Raw genomic sequence first — 18,310 nt, forward strand, 5'->3', positions numbered from 1 at the left:
ATACATGTGATTTGAAATACTTATTGCGCATTAAAGGGCAGTGTAGGACGTTTCGTTCGATATCATTCTTAGAGGATGGTTTATCATACTGATTTGTATTTGAGTAGAACACTCAATATCAAAATGTTGGAGAATTGGTCTCTCGTAATCCCTTACCCTTGCTTCCTTTACCTATTAAAGTCTCAATATTCGTTCATTTCTCCTTAATTGGATTGATCTGTGCGACCACAGTATCCACCTTGTTCAGCACTCGCTTTTAGGCCTACGATGTCATAAATTTGATTCACCTCAAGCGGCTTGTACCCATTGTTGAGAGAGTTCGTGTGCCGAAACTAGTTTCCTACCGTTTGTTTGCAGAACAGGTCTCACCAAAGTGTCACACCCGTTTCAATTGGATCTATCGACCGACCGAACAACCAGACCGTAATGTCATGAAATGCGGGAAGGTCTTGGGCCTAGTTGATCAATCTGACACGACACTAACGAGATTTATTGCAGCAAATCACGAACTCTGCTGGTGGATAGGTGTGTCGTAAACTTGCTCCATAATATTCAAAACAAATGTTGGACAATGTTTCATGCGATTCGAGAGAATAGACAAGGTAATCTCATAGCAAGGTCATGATCATCATTGGACATTTGAACAGGTAACACACGCTTAAAAATATAGGAAAAATATTCCACGTTTCGCTTCAAAACGTACTATTAGCATAAGTCAGAGTCAATCGCTAATTGAAGCCCATTCCAACATCCCAGTCAGTAGCAGTAGCTGACTTCGCCTTTCAGCGATGCAGCTGAATACACCATCCCAATGCAATCCATCAACGTTAATATCTTAATCTTGGCGGCTGTACTTTCAAACTTGAAGCGCTAGATAACCGTTTTCCAACTACTGAGAGCTATTCGCTACGGAAGGCTGTATCGTTAACCTTCTGACTGTACTAAAAAAGCTACGTCGCCTGTTCTTTGGGTCATATCGACCTCAAATTCATATTATTTTAACTTCGTAAAATTACAATAAATTTTCAAATAATTTAATTTAAGGTGAAGATGCATCAAAGCCAAATCTCGAATTTCCAAAAGCACAAATTTAGCGAACCTAAAAAAAATTAAGAAGATTCAATGGGGATTTGGGCATCCCCAATTTACTTTATTATTTTTTAAAAATTTACTAGACTTTTTTTTAAAAACAATCCATTTGGATTACCCGGAGTTATCGTTATTTGAATATGAGGTCAACATAACCCCAAGGCGCAGACAACGTACTATTTAAAAAAAAAATACTGTAGAAAATTATTTTTCGAAATATTTCAAGAAAAAAAACTATATTCAAAAAAATATTGTAGTAACACAACAAAGTGTGAAACATAAAAAAATCGGTTCACTCACAAAAAAGCTGCAGCTCTTCAAAGTACTTTTGGGTCGTATTTACCCCAGAACACGGACAAAGGGTTAACGGTGAAGATGACGGTAGTAGTTGGGGTGTGACTTTGATTCATGGCCATCTGATTGGGCTACACGTACCTAGATAGAGAGTGAGGCGCCATCCCTTTCGCACATTCCCTTCGCTAGTCGCTCCTAGTCCTCAAGATGAGGACGACGAAAGCTTCCGAGAAGGATAGTCCCGGATGAAATCAATATCGCGGCAAGGATTTGCACGTCGTTGATTGTGAACCGTTCCACGTTCTGATTGTGGAACTGATAGGGCAATGAGCGCCCTGTTTGTAGACTATCGAAGGCTGATCCAGAGAGCAATGCATAAAGCAAATTTTAATTATAGTTTTCTGCACTGAGCAGCAAGCACGCCGAGGCTGACAAACTGCAATTGACCCTTGCGCTTTGCGCCAACCTCCCGCTTCCAGGTGAGCCCAGTTCGATAGCTACCCGAGCAGGAATCAATAACCGAATCTATGCTGACCATATTTTGGTATCATACCATAATTAGGTATAGTTCAGTATTGTCCACACCTCATTTTGGTATTATTATGGTATAGGGAGTATTGTCTTGAACAATTAAAAATACCTCTTTAAGGTTTTTGAAAGCAAATGGAAACTGAGGTAATGATATATTCAATTTCTTTATTAAAATTTCATCATGTATCATTCAGGTATTGAAATATTTGATCCAATTATCAGTCAGTAGATGTTTTTGAAATATGCATAAGGAGATATTTATTTGATTAGTTGCAGTATTTAACCACTTATGCATGGCACTTTCATACCATGTTCAGGTGGTAGGTATTGAAAACTATCTGGTATGGTATTCTGCATCAATTTCTGTCTGCTCGGGTAGCCAAGCCAGCCAGACATAGCGGTGCAAACGAATCGTGCTCGTGTGTGATTCAACCATGAAACGAGACTGTTCCTGGTTTGGGGCGGCCAGCCGGCCGGATCGGAGATCTTTTTGTCTCGGTCGTGTATTTGCGTATTTGACCGTTTCACCGTAGTACTTGCTGGATGCTGTTGTTTATGACGCTTGTTAAAGGTTTTACCAAATTGGGACAGTAGGAAGTTAGAAGGGTGCCGACCAGGCGCGCCACGCCGATTATGAATGACGTTGTTATTGTGATTTTTTTTTGTATTAAAAAAACACGATACTTGTTTAGGATATGATGAATGGTTTTTAAAGTATCGACATGATTCGCCACAGGTAGACTTGGCAGTGGTCAGAGGGTATTATGTTCTCTTGCAATTAGCGTATTAGATGTATCGCTCGCGGTCATATAGAGCCTGGTAATTATTTTGGCTATGATACCATTGGTGAGTTGCGTGGAGCCTTCCTTAGCAGAGTAGTTAGAGTCCAAGATAAATCAAAGCCATGTTGAAGGTGTCTAGGTTCGATTGCCGGCTGGTCCAGTATATTTTCGTAATTAAAGTTTTCTTGACTTCTCTGGGCATATACTATCATCGCAATATACGAATACTAAAATGGCAACTTTGGCTAAGAAAGCTCTTAGTTAATAACTGTGAAAATGCTCATTCTCAGTGCTCTCATCGTAATTATTCAAAACATCCCCCGCAAACTCTGTTATTCACCTAAAGTTATTAACACCATCAGCAAAGTCATATATTTGCTCAAATAATGATATAAAGCTGGAAATCTCAATAATCGAATCGACCATGAGTAGAGAAGTGTATTTTTTTGCCGACACTTAAGATTCACTTCGCCATTTTTTTATGCCGCTTTAGGTATGATTTCTGCATTCCGTACCAACGTTCGTAAGCTCCAAGACCTGATTGAACCTTCCAGTCGTCGCGCGGTGTGCTTCCGTCAGAACCCCCACGCTACTGTTGTGAACGAAAAGCGAGGTTTTTTCAACGGTGTTCTACAAAATACAACAGCGCGACGACAGAAGTTTTTAAAAAAATCAACCACTTTTTTCGAATGTTTCCATTAGATCGAGATAGGCAGTTCAGTACGAAGAACGATAACGTTTTGGGAGAATAATAAATTCAACAAATAATAATGTTCACTCGTTCAGCAATGAAATAACTTGTTGAGCACTCATTCAAGGAATGATAATAGTTTGAAAGAATAATAAATTTTCTAAAGACAAATATTTCAATTAATGTGCACAAAAAAAAACTACGTTTCAAAATTTCTTTTAAATATTCAGCCAAATCCTAGAGATTTGCATAAATTCAGAGGCATGTTTTCCCCCGACTTGGAAATTTGTGCCAGTTAACCAAAAATATACTTTTGATCAAATGTTCAAACCATTCATTCCATAGTGTTAAAGTTGCATTTCCGCCAAATGATCTTTCAATAAACCATTTCAAAATAAGCTTTCGACTAAATTTCCGTTCGCCAAACGTCATTCGATCATTCATTTTTAAGATTTTCGACCAAATGTCAATTCGACTAAATGTACTTTCGACCAATTTTCGTTCGACCAAATGTCCTAAAGCCAGAAATCACTGCTGTTTAAAAAATCGATATTTTACATATGATTTAATGATATTTTTCATAAAAAATAGAGCTACTTACAAACTTTTTACCTTCCATGTTGATCAAATAATACAAGAAAAAAAATATTTTTTAATTTGATTGAATTAAAAAATGATAAATATAAATAACGATTCGAAGAAAGTTACATATTATGCAAATAGTTCCTTCTGAATCAATAAGAATACAAAGAAGTATTTTAAGGTTATTGGGAAAGTTTACCAGTTATGGCCATAGTGGTTCCCTATTTGGCCATATGTGACATTTTGATAACTTTCACATTTTAAATTTTTTTGAATGCAATAACATCAAGATATATCTTAAATCTAACTACTACAACACACAACAAAATTCAAAATTCGAAGACATTTTAATAATCACGTATGGCTAAATAGGGAATCACTATGTCCATAACTGGTACACTTACCCTATATTTCTTTGTTTAAATCTAAAAAAAACTGTTTTTAGCCAAACTTTTTTTTTTCGACCGTTGTGAGATGAACAATTTTTTAAAAGATGCTCGACAAATTGTATTACATTACAGCATAAGTTGATTTTTCATTTCGCATCTAAAGAGGAAGATGGTTTTACTTCCTTTGGTTTGTTGTATACTTTAAAGGAAACAGAATTTCGACTTTAAAACTACACAAATTGAAAAGCGTTTCTACCGTTACCGTTAATGAATCGCGGAAGATTTCTTGGAACTATCCTAGAACAGATGTAAAAAACGGCATCAATAATTGCTATTACAAAACATTGTATATTTAAACTGTTATTAATTTTGGACATTATTGTACAATCTGTATTTTTTGTATAATTTTCAAGCGCATATTCTTTTTGTCTGATATCAAAATATTGCTGTTAGATATATTCGAATTCCTGAACAAACAAGTTACTTATCTGCCTCAGGTCAATTCCTAAAATTCTGGAGCTATCACTCGAGTAATTGTACGGAAAATCTCTAAAGACTCTTCGATGAAAATCTTTAGGAAATTTTTCAATTATAATTTTTGGATTAACTTCCGAAAGAATCCAACAAACCATTAGAAGGATCACTGAAATTTTTAATTTTTAAGAGATTCCCGAAAAAATCCTGGAGGGTATTTTGAGTAATTCTTGGAGGAAAATTCATGCAGTTTGCTTACATTTCTGAAGGCAATTCTGGAGGTGCGTGTGTTTGAGAAAATTCCAAATGAACCAGGAATAATTACGATCAATATTTTAGAATATGTATCACAGATATTATTGAAAAATCCTCTGCTTGGGTAGATTCTGATGGTGTTTGGCCGAACGCCATTTGGCCGAATGTTATCTAGGCAAACGGGTCGTTTAGCTGAATACCGTGTGGCTGAATAACGAACAAAAAAAATCTAATTGCTGCAACGCTGATATGTAGAATTCGTAAGTGTGGCCTGATAGCTGATGTGACGGGCCGTCATGTTTATCGCTATTTAAATGCTCTATAAGAGTATGATAAAATCGCCTCGTTTATTCAGGACGAAGTTGTGAACTCACCAAACCTTTATGATGGTTGCTGATCGTTGATTCGTCTCTGAGTGACCAAAGGTGTGATAAGGTTTCGTAATACATTTTTCCTTCTTTAAAACATAGGCTATTATTTCGAGTTATACTGGTTTCATTGGTTTTTGCCAATAATTTAACTTGTATTTCAAGTGGGAATTTTACCTTCTTTAAATCATCGGCAGACCATTGTAGTTGTACCGGTACAACGATTATATGCATTACACTTGCTTAAACATTCATAAGAGGTTTTTCCTTCTTTTGAACATAGGCTGTTCTTTCAAAAGAGATGCTTGCGTATAGCAGCACACTCCGAAAAAATAATATGATTTTACGTCTTTTGGATGCACATAAAAGAAGCGAGCCGTATGACGTGAATTTATGTCACATTTCAAATACCACAGCGTCTAATTCGAGAAATGCCGATCATAGTGACATCGTTTTCGTGTCCTTCAACGTGTAAAATTACATTTTTTGTTCAATACATCTTCAAGGACACATTTTTGTGTAGTTTTATCATTTACATCATGTGTCATTCAGTCTTACTATGAATTACGTCCACAGTAATTTCCATTAAGAGTGAGTAAACCGATTGACTCGGTGAAAAAATACGTAAAAGAAGCTCGCTGTCTCTCCGTAGTGAAAATAAGTGTGGTTGCTAGAACTATGAAATAATTTACTTAGTACGGCTCGAGGGATAACAACAATCAAGTCCTGCAGAAGGACAATAAAGTAATAAACAATTTAAGGTACTGTCAAAAGCTTTGGTGGCAGCTATTAGCACTAGCAGAGAAGTGGATAATTGCTTACATTCAGGATGTTCTTCTTTCAGCACTGAATGTTTATTGAGCTAACACTAGAGAACTTATTATTTGTATATCAATGATGATTTATCCTTCTTTATGTATAAGCTGAATAAGTTCTTTGAAATTCATTACAAATACATGCTAACTGTAGTTCACTTTTGTTTTCATTTCCGGCCAAATGACTCCTTCGGCCAAATGACGTTTGGTCAGCCAAATGACCCGGAACAATCTTAGAAATATTTTTGGAAGTATTCATGTTGGGTTTTAAAATTAACAAAATTGTAGGAAATCTCTATTTAAATGATTTGCATTAAACAAAGATATTGAATGAAGCAGTCTACGTTTATCCTTGCGGCAGATCAGAATTTAAATCGACTCCGCGTAATGCGAGTCGCGGTATGTTTTCTCTTGTTTTAATCCGGAAAGATGTTCGGCTGGTGCAATTCAAATGGGATCCCAACATTCATATACTGTTTTAGAGGTACATTTTATCGGTAATTATCTGTGAAATTTATCAGGAAATATTGATGATATTTTTGATGGAATTCACAGCAGAAATAATGATCAATTTGTTCAACTATCACCCAGCGAACAACCTTTCCACATGATGGAGAGCACATAAAAAAGTGCATAAATTGTTTTTTTCTTGATGGATTTTGTTAAATGTTCAGAACTTTCGGAAAAACTCTTTTACTTTATAACTCAAAGAAGGTGAGAATATCCTTTAAGTGGTTCCGGATTTATTCTGGATTGTCTTGCGGTTCCAAAATTGGCCATATCATCCGTAAAACAGATATCTTATGACCCTCATGGGCTAGAAGGTTGATGTCTTTGGAAAAAAATGATGGATCATTGATCAACAATTGATGGAATTGATCAACAGATGGGTTCCCAATCAGGTTTGTCACTGCCAAATACCTGATTAGGAATTCATCCGCTGGGTGGCGCTAATAAAAACATTTTAAATCTCCAATATCTTCGACAAAGTTTCAGTAGATCGAGGGGTATCTGGCAGTATTGTGGCAGATTGTGCTACTTTTCCCCGAATTTCATTCTCCCGAATGCCGTTTCCTCGAATGACCCGTTTCGATGAAAGCCACTTCTCCGAAAAGTGACGCAGTTTGAAAGGGGCAAGAAGAGGGTCCTAAAATGTTAGATAAAGTCTTGTATTTGTTGAATAACACGACAGAGCCTGTTTTTGCTACTACTTTGGGAATTTTCCACTTTAAATAATGGCTCTATCATATTTAAACTTAAATTTCAAAAATTGGTCAAATTCTGAACCTTGACACTTTTGATCATGTTTGACGTTAACGTTTGACGGCAGACAAGTTTTCACTGAGGTTCTACTTCTTAAAAAGTTCTGACACTGAAATATTCCTGTATGACGTTTCGGGAAGGACACGGAAAACAACATACACCCAACATTTGAATTCAAACCAAAGGGTGTGACAAATTCTCAAAAACAAAGTAAAAGTATTTTGAACTTGAACCAACGAAAACCTTTTAAAAAATGGAGTGAACATGTGTTTTCGGCCTAAACTTAAGCATTTCTTGCCAAAAATGCTGAAGACGACGAGGTTTGAGGGAAGATTCAAATATGACATCAATCGATTTTCCGGATTTCTAGAACCCCTCTTCCCCTCTCTGTCATGCATTTTTTGTTCACGTTCTTCTTCCTTTTGCCATAACATCATCACTAGGACTTAACTGAAGGCATGCGTTGCCAAAGTTGCCATTTTCGCATTCTTATACTCTATGCTCAGAGAAGTAAAGGTAATTTCCATTACGAAAAGATTCTGGACCGACCGCGAATCGAGCCCAGACACTTTCAGCATAACTTTGCTTTGTAGCCGCGGACTCTAAGCACTCGGCTAAGAAGACTTTTCGTTGAATTGGGCTATTCGGGGAAACAGGGTATTCGGAGAACTGGCATTCGGAAGAAAGTCGCAAAACCGACAGTAAAACATCTGATTGAAACTTCATTCGCTGAGTGCGCAAGTTACATTTTTTCTTTATCTTTTTAATTTCAAAATCCTGATAAGCCAAACAGTTAGTGTCTTTTTCAATGTTGTTCAGTGGATCAAGGGCTATCTGGCAGCAAAGCATCCGATTAAGAATTTTTTCGATAAGTGGCGTTAGTCGATGGAAAGTCGGTGTCCTAAGAAAAGTTGTTCAGCAAATCATAGACTACCCAAACAACCAGAAGTCGCATAAAAATTCACGTAATAACTCGTAAATTCGTACAAACGGTTGGGTGACAATACGTCGAAAAAACAAAATTAGATGAAAACGATTATTTTTTGGAATAATGATTCTCTTGCGAAAAAATAAATAATTCATTATGTGCCAAGGGATGACGTGCATCGATTTTCCGGATTTCTAGACCCACACTTTTTCCAATACCTAATACTGGCACTGTCAAACATACGCTTCCAATCGCAAAACGCAACATACTGTTAGCCATCAATACTTTGGTAGTGCAACTAGTCAGATGATGAAAGATTTGATTTTTCACGCATCCATCACATGCCGCTGTGGGGAAAAATGTTTTATTTTCCTGATATAAAACGGTTCACAGTGAAACAGTTAGGCGGAAAAGGTAGGAATTTCCATTCTCTATGTTCTACATACGTTTGTTTTTTTTTTGTATTATTGCACTACTTTCATAAAAATTGAGATCCGGCTGGTAGGAGCACTAGTTTGAGGTTGGAAAACCAGGATATGTGAGGTTAGTTTCATTGGAACTTTCGCCTGAGCGATTTTTGCGCTTGAATAAAATACGCTTCGGGACAATCTCCGCTGCCCCTAAAAATACCATTGGGTAGATAAATGAATTCTCTACCATTGGATCTCATTCAATTTCATACATAAGTGAAGTAAGCGGTGAAAATAAATATTTTGTTCCGAATGTTTTGAAACCATGAATGAGTTTGACATTGCTCTCGTCAACCATCATCATGACGACACTAGCACACCCCACCGGACGAATTGTCGTATTGGGAGCGAATAGTCTTCGGCAAAGTTGCTCAGCAGATCTAAGGTACATCTGAGGTGAAAACTGATCAAATACTCATCCGCTAGATGGTGCTAGTAACTGGCTATGTTGATGGTTTGGACAAATAGTTCAGACCACCATTATCTGTCTCGTAATGATAAAATTGATTTAAACTTTGCTACCTAGATGTCACTAGTGACTTTTCTGATAAATTCTCTATTCAAGAGCCATACATATTCTAAGCGACGGTTTCAATGTTAGGGATAATGTTGAATGTTGGTACAATCTGAGTAGAAGTAAATACCTGAGTAAGTAATAACAAACTACAATTTTCAGAGGACCATTGAGTTTAATAACGTATCGACAAAAAAAAACTTATATAAAAAACACATTTCTGTATTTCTAATATTTGGGTTAAATATAAAAATATACCTTATCAGGCACGGGTTCTGGATACCACCACCAAATCTAACGTCTTTGATTTTCTCTTGCTCGATGCACTAATTCTAACCCCGAAGCTTTTCAAAAAAAAAAAAATGAAACTAGTAAAAACTCATAATGAAGTGAATCTACAAGATCAAAAATAGGATAAGTTTTCCTATTCGACAAGCTGGCACAAACCTTTCCAAACAACAATTCAACGCACAAGGAGTAGTCAAAGGATAGCTTCGGAGCTTATCCATTCCTCAAAACCACCAATGTATCAACATACCCCACATTTGTTTTTCAGGTTATCCTGTATCGAAAAAAGTTTCAGCTGCATACAGTTCTAGGTAGATTTATCACCTATCACAACACGAAAGCAAACACGACATCAATTCCGAAACCGAAGGTGCCTTCTCTCATCGATAGAATCGTAAGGCATTGCTTCATATCATCTATTCCGTATATCGATCAAACCACGTTCGAGGATTACACTTCTCCAATCCATCAAAGTTTATAGTGTTACTGCCCCATAACACGTAATAAAGGTGCTACGATTGAGTGAGCAAGTCCGGAAAAGCTGTTGTGATATAACGAGAAACTAGAATCTCCTAGTCACGTAGTATCCCGGTACGCTTTAGGGGATTTTTCGTGTTACCCAACGAATGAAGGCGATCCTTGTGACAAGAGCTTTCCCGAGAAGTTGTGCACCAAGTATAACTTGTTATCCAATCGTAGCAAGAGGGGGATACAATTCAAGCCGTCAGCAGGTCCAACTTTACGACGCAACGACATCGTGGGCGTATCGAAAAAGCGAAGAAAAGTGATTTTTAATTAAGCTCATTGTCGACGGTGTGCCTTGGGAGCACTTTTTGTTTTACCTTGCTCGGGGTGTGATAATATGCGGAGAAAAGGCGTGTTGGGCGAAAGAAAAGTACATCAACGACAAGATAATAATGCAGATTTATACATGGCGTGCAATTTTTAATCTTTGAGTCGGTAAAGTGTGAAAAGTTGTGCGAGAGGAGCGTTGGCAGAGCACAGTGGATGATTTGGAATGTGACATAATAAGTGAGAAATCTAATTAAAATCCCATTGATTATCAGTGCAATTAGAGTATAGGGGGAGAAATTTTTCCAGTTGGGCAGTTTTATGAGACCTGATTATGATGGTGGAGAAAGCGGAAGGATTCTTATTTCGGAAACCGGTGTACCAGTACTTCCAGTATCTAGAAACGTAAGTATGATGGATCATGTTGATCGTATTTTCGATAGACCAAGCATTTTTTACACCCTGGAATGGACATTGCTGAACAGTTTAATTACGTATATGTTGATTTACCAATTTACTAAATTCTCATTCTGAATACAAAGTTTAAGTAATAGAGATATATAAAATGCTAGGAGACATTGAAAGAATAATAATCATTACGGATCAAGAAATACGCATGATAGATGTAGAAGACGATCAAAAGACAATTTACACCGTCTTCGGCCAAAGGCTGCACAGATGAACAATCACGAACACTAGGCAACGGACAACACATAACACCCAGTAGCCCAGTGATGAATTTTTCGTTTGACGAGAAGTTTCCACCGACTGGAGCGGGAATCGAACCCACGCACAATACGCCTAAACGACTGACGCCGCTAACCGCAAGGCCACGAAGCCCACAAATCAATCAGTTCTAAACTTTATTAAGGGGGCAGGATCCGTCATTGATTTCGGAACTTTCAAAAGCAGTTTTTTCCTTCAAAATCAAGAAAATTTACAGAAAAATGTGTTCACTGTAATCTATTCTCCAACCGAAACACAATGAACACATTTTCATCGAATAATTTTTAGTTTTGAACAGAAAAACTGCTTTTGAATTTTCGATGATGACGATGATTACGATGACGGAGCGTTGATCGTTAAATATAGATATTCTTCTTCTTTCTGGCGTTACGTCCCAACTGGGACAAAGCCTGCTTCTCAGATTAGTGTTCTTATGAGCACTTTCACAGTTATTAACTGAGAGCTTTCTTTGCCGATTGACCATTTTTGCATGTGTATATCGTGTGGCAGGTACGAAGATACTCTATGCCCTGGGAATCGAGAAAATTTCCTTTACGAAAAGATCCTCGACCAGCGGGATTCGAACCCACGACCCTCAGCATGGTCATGCTGAATAGCTGCGCGTTTACCGCTACGGCTATCTGGGCCCCATAGATATTACCGTTTTCAATGGATAAGTTCCGAACCAATCTGATTACTACCTGGTGACTCCAGATTGAACACAAGTAGCAATCATCAATCATCTTCACAAAAGATTTCAATCGTTGACTACATTTATGTTCAATTAATACAAAACTTAACATTATACAGCTTATTGTACTTTTTCTTCATATGTGTAAATCATATCGTTGTTACTTTTGGGCAGATCAAGGTTCCAGAATAGAAGCAAAGGTAATTTTGCCATCAAACAAATAGTCTGGAAGTACACAGTTCGAACGAAATGTGTAAATTTTTGAGACATATAATGCACATAATTGGAGCGTGGAATATCATGGATATTTACATGATATGTCATGTAAACTTCAATTATATGTCATGTAATTTAGCAGGATTCTGAGTGATTACATAACATATAACACATTTTTACATGATTTCAAACTGAAATTTACATGACGTCATGTTTACATCGCATAAATGAAGTTTACATGACGTGTAATCTTCATTATTTTTAACTGTGTACCGAAATTATGTTATCAGAAAATTTCGATTTCTTCTGTTGAATATTACGTGCACAGTTCCAACAGACAAAGCATTTGTCTTAAGCCAATAATCCTCAAAAGTTAACCGCAATCAATTTCAAACAAAGGAGACAATCTTCTTTCTTCGACAACGTGTCCCCGTTCGAAATAAGACACCCGATGGAATCCTAATCTTTTAACGCCACGTGCCGCTGCTCTCTTCGTTCTCCAGTCTTTCCTCGCTCAAAAATAATTCCAATTAGGCCTACCCAGCCATATACACGTTTCGAACCATCCGGCCGAGCTCTGCGGTAGTTCAACCCAAAAAATGTGGGTTAACAGAACCGTATACAAATAAAGCTGTCCGGGACAAACGCAAACAATAAACGCTGTTAAATATGTAAACAGTTTGCTATGCGCTAATAATAACATTTTGTAATGATCCCCTATCAAGATTGAACCCGCGCGTTTAATGTATGCAAAGATCCCATCCCGCCAACTCCGAGCTCGACCTCCTCAGTCATCGACTACCGAACTCTGGATCCAATTAACTTCGTCGGACGCTCAAAGCAAAACACAATGTCACGGTACCAGGCCCACTCTAGACGTGTCTTTGACTATTTATAATTTTTATGAGCCATATCGGAATTCAATTTTCTCCCAAAGAACTTGACGTATTCTAGAGAATGGGACCGCCAGCAGCCGGTACCCAGTTAGCTGTTGCCGTTGAGAAGATCTATAGCTCTTCCGCGACCATGCTATGAAGTATCCCTGTGTGAAGGTTCAATAAATCAGTTCGCGAACCGAAAATTGGAACTGTCTGAGTTGAAATAGGGAGGGGCGCGACGGGAGCATTATTTATGTGTATGGATTTAAATTCGTCAAAGAAGTGCCAGAGATACCAATCGCGGGCCACGGTTTTAGTGCCGAAATACAGCTGCAGGTGACGGAGCGAGCGCACGTTAGTGGATTGGTTTGATCGTTCTGATCGTTTTGCTCTCCTTCTCTCGGTAACACGCTAGAGCATGACTCCACTCAGAAAAATGTGTTCAGCGGTAAACTTGCTCACTGCTTTCCATTTCATGCAGATGATGTATATTTGGAGAAAAAAAATGTGTTAATATTATTTCATGTTATTGCAGAATAAGTTTGAAGGATAACATAATTATTATCTTCTAAAAAAACAATTACCAATACCCTATGTGATCACATAGATATTTAATAATGGCATTACTCGCTTTCCAACCTTTTACAAGAAATATTTTACCGTGTTCAGTTCATTACTCTCGCGAGAGATCTGTCTCTCCTTATGCTAGGGAGAGTAACAAAATCGAAACTAGCAAAATATTGTTAGTGAGTCGTTCATGCACGTGACACGCTTAGTCTTGTGCGAAATGTCGAGGTGACATGTAATTCGATACAACTTCAATTCGGATTTGAAACGATATGATTTGTCCTAATGTGGTCATTGAGGGTAGTCGATTCTTAAGCATTGGTTGTTCCAAGCATACTGAGAATCTTTTAATTACATAAATGTTTAATCGTGGGGCTTAGAGGAAACAAATTGACTCATGCTTTTTTCTAAGTATTTGCTGAAAATCTATTGATTTCATTGAACATCCGAGTGAACAGATTTAGTATGCTACAAATGCGAAATAATATTGAATATTTGAAGTATCCCTTACGTATAAAAGTGTACAATAGGACTTGTGTTCATATAAAAATGTATTCAATTCAACTATATTGTATAAGACCCAGCTATCGATCGTAATAAAGATGGCCAATTAGTAATCGTTAACCAAGATACAAGCATTTTACCATTGTCATCCAGTGTACAAGTATCTACAAGAAACATAGACATTCTTGCATTAACAACATGAAACCTATTTTTTACATACAAACTTTAGGACACTAACAGTTGCACTTTCAGTGAACCAAATCAATTGAGTTTTTTTCAATTCAAATCTGCAAAATCCTGCAGGCCACCTTAAATTGTATACCAACACGCTTATTGGTGGAGATCTGATTTAAAAGCTTAATAATTAATTAGGAAAAAATTAAACTTTGATCTTTCAATCTTTCTGTACGTTATAAATATAAGCATCCATATATAAAAGTTGAATGCTTGCAATGTTGAAGCTCTTAGCATCATTTTCTTTAAAATTAAATTCATGAAAAGTTTGGATAATATCAAATTTATTCAAAATGAAAACTAATCTACTAATTCACCTAAATGAAAGCGCAAATACTAAAACCCTCACTGCTCAGATAATACTTAACGGATTTAAATATTTTTTGTCAGTATACTGGTCCACATATCTAGTTTTTAAAAGTGACCGACGAATCTCGGAAATGTTGTTGTAACCAGAGATATTCCGGTGGGTCGCTGGGTTAATTCGGGTAAAAATGTGCTCTTTTCTGGGACACGCCAAGTTATCTCTATTTATTTGCAATTGCAACCATTTTAATTTGTATAAATCATTAAGATCTGATATTCAGCATTAAAAATGAACATGGTTTTCACTATTTAGAATATACCGGATGTGCCTATTCGGACTTAATGCCCTGAAGAACCGGATATAGATTTGTTGTATACTGAACCGTTTCAATTTTCGAAAAGTAGAGACCAAACATAATAGTTTACTAAAATGCGTTCCCATAAGCTTGGCATAGATGTTAAGATTCAAATTAGCCACTTTATAGTAAATTTAAAGCGTCCCGGGTGATGCATTTTACTTTAAATGCCTTGTGGGCACATTATAGCAGATTCCGTAAATTATCTGTGACTTGAAATTAGCCTACCTCCAGGGGTACAGAAGTACAATACCCTTTTCAGCCGACCTCACCCAGTAACACTCCTGAATAACTCCGGCCACAGGATCATTCTTTAGATCCTTTGGCTACTTTTAGAAGCTAGATATGTGTGCTAGTATACTAAATAATACATAATAATAATGAATAATACAAAAATAATTTTAATCCGTTAAGTATTCGCTGAGCGGGGAAATTTTTAGTTATTTTTTTTTCAGTCAGGCCTATACAAGTTAAAAGTAGTTGTATCTGAATTTTTCCGCTTTTACTATAAAGATCACTTCTGTTCAACCTAAAACTTCATGAATAATAAACTGATTCCATATTTTTACACGCTTTTGAAGTGAATTTAGTCGTTTTGAAGCTGTAGGTAACATAAATTAATATGTTTTGATTTAGTTTTTTAACAAAAAATGCTCAAAAATATGTATTTTCAACGAAAAATGTTAGTTTAGTCTGCTAAACCTTAATACTTAAGCTGGAACTGTTTTTTCAGTTGTTCAACCTTCAAAAAGGTCTCAAAGGCAATTTTTCATAAATTTTAGAACAAAATATTTTAAAAATTATTTAAAAATATATACATTTTTCATCTCAAGGTTGAAACAAGATGCTTTATAAACTTCAGTTTAACAGTAGAATTGTAATTTCTGAAAAAAAAAACATTTGAAAAATCTAGATTATTTTTTTATTTATAAATCATGTATATGGGTAGTCTTTGTGGAATAACTAAGTCAAAACAATTGTTAAATAAACCTGTTGTATACACAGTATAAAAACAACCAAATTAGCTTCAAAAGCATGTAAAAAAGATATGGAATCGGGTGAGTATTAGTGAAGTTATGGTCGAACTAAGATGAATTTTCAAGTAAAAAATAGAAAGATTTAGACAAAACAAATTTGATGTTCTACTAATCTCTTATAAATTTAATTTTAGAAAAGAATGATGTTAAGAGCTACAAAATTTGATATGTTTCTTGAACAATTTTAGTATAATCAAAATCCTCAAGAAATATCGAAAGATGGCTTCGAACATTTTTTTACAAACCTTTTGGATAAAAGTCAAATTATATTGTGAGATTTGTTCATTCTTTCAACTGTATACCTCCTGCAGGACGACTTTTCCTTTTATGTCTACTTTTTATACACAAATTGATTTCGAAAAATTTGGATTCATAAAAAAAATAATTTAACCTTTCAAACGTTTAAAGCTTTCCCTCGCAATTCTTCCAAAAAATCGTTGATTCAGTCAAATCATGTAATGAGATATTTTGCTGCAAGTTTTACTGGAAATGCCTTTGTGAATCCATAAAAAAAAATTTGTTTTCAATTTTATTACAAATTCTTTGGTGAAGTTCATCAATAGTCCTTCATAAATATTTCCAAAACACCTACATCATACATTGGGTCAGAAATTCTTTGTTTTTTTTTTTTCTGAAAATACTTGAAATACATTCGAACAATGTTTTTGAAATATCTTTTCCTTTCGAATCTTTATAGAAAATTTGTTGATAAAACACAGGATTTTAAAAAAAACCCTGGGAATTCCTGAACAAATTTTTAAAGTAATATGAAAATTACATTATGAATTTTACCATAAGATAACTTTGGTAATGTTCCTTAATAAAAAAGCAAAACGTTCTGCCATAACAATTTAATATAGAAAAAATCTGTTTATCATAGTATCATGAAGCTTCAGAGTTCATGCTGAACGTTTTCGAAGATGTTAGATACAAATAGTTTCCGTAAAAACTTCATCCGTTTTAACACCTGTACACCCATCCCCCCTCAGAGAGTCGGGAGTGCAACATTAATCATGCATATCTTTATAGTTTTCGAAGCGATTTTCAGGAAAATTTCAGCAATGGAACTGGACCCTATTCAAGATTGATGTTTATTTGTAGGGTTTTGAAAAAGATACGTCTACCCAAAGTTGTTAAGCAAAAGGCACTTCCTTTTTTTTTTTTTTTTTTGAAAAACGCATTTTTCACAAATTCAACTATAAAACAAAATTTAAAGCGATGACATATAGTTTTTTCGACCTTAATTTGCTTGTTTGAGTGTTGTGTACATGTTTAAGCTGAAATTTAAATATTTGAATACATTCAAAATTTCTTTTACTTAAAATTAATTTTACCCAGAAAACCACACAAAAAACGTCTTTCCTGAGTTTTTTTGTCGGTAAATCAAAATTGTAAGCGATGCCATGCGGTTTTTTCTTCATATCATACTTGCAGAGGTCAAGTGAATATTGTTGAGTCGAAAAAGAATTTTTTAACAACACTCAAAATTGTTTTTACCTACAAAACAACATACACAACTTATTTCCCGAGTTTGTTCGTCTGCAAATAAAAACTCAAGTCTATGATATTTTCGGCATGAATTTTTTTGTAGAAGTCAAGTGAACATTTTTGAGCAGAAATTTCAAATTTAGATTACACTCTAAATTTCTTTTACCTAAAATATTATTAAAATCCCTATTTTTTGGACCCGTTTGGTTGATTGTAACAGTCATGATCACTTTGAGTAAACAAATGAGTTTCCTATAACACTCAAAATTGATTTTACCCAGAAAACCACACAAAAACCGTATTTCCTTAGCTTTGTTTCTTCTTCTTCTTCTCGACATTACGTCCTCACTAGGATAGAGCCTGCTTATTACCACAGTTATTAACTGAGAGTTTTCTTTGCCAAGGTTGCCATTTTCGCATTCGTATATCGTGTGGTAGGTACGATGATACTTAATGCCCAGGGAAGTCAAGGAAACTTCCATTACGAAAAGATCCTGGACCGACCGGGAATCGAACCCAAACACCTTCAGCATGGCTTTGCTTTGTAGCCGCGGACTCTAACCACTCGGCTAAGGAAGGCCCCTTTTTCTCTGTGCATTAAAATTGAAGGCTATGACTTGCACATGTCTAGTGAATATTGTAGAGTAGAAAAATATTTTTTTGACTACACTCAGAATTGTTTTTACCTACAAGAAAACCAAAACAACTTATTTCCCGAGTTTGTTCATCTGTAGATAGAAACTCATGGCTATGACATGTAGTTTTTTAGGCATAAAGTTACT

General features: G+C 35.9%; 1 protein-coding gene across 3 annotated transcripts in view; it reads left to right on the plus strand.

The window, feature by feature from the left end:
• LOC5565233 (focal adhesion kinase 1) overlaps positions 1-18,310 on the plus strand; it is a 322,375-nt gene that overhangs the window by 122,588 nt on the left and 181,477 nt on the right. For 2 of the 3 annotated variants that reach the window (XM_021849314.1, XM_021849315.1), the window contains exon 2: positions 10,002-10,930. The exons of the other annotated variant lie outside the window; for it this stretch is intronic. In XM_021849314.1, the coding sequence (XP_021705006.1) occupies positions 10,860-10,930 (71 nt within the window). In that variant the 5' untranslated portion in view covers positions 10,002-10,859. The remainder of the gene's footprint in view (positions 1-10,001; positions 10,931-18,310) is intronic. 3 annotated transcript variants of the gene reach the window in all.

The sequence above is a fragment of the Aedes aegypti genome, chromosome 3 (genome assembly GCF_002204515.2).
Source record: "Aedes aegypti strain LVP_AGWG chromosome 3, AaegL5.0 Primary Assembly, whole genome shotgun sequence".
NCBI lineage: Eukaryota > Metazoa > Arthropoda > Insecta > Diptera > Culicidae > Aedes > Aedes aegypti.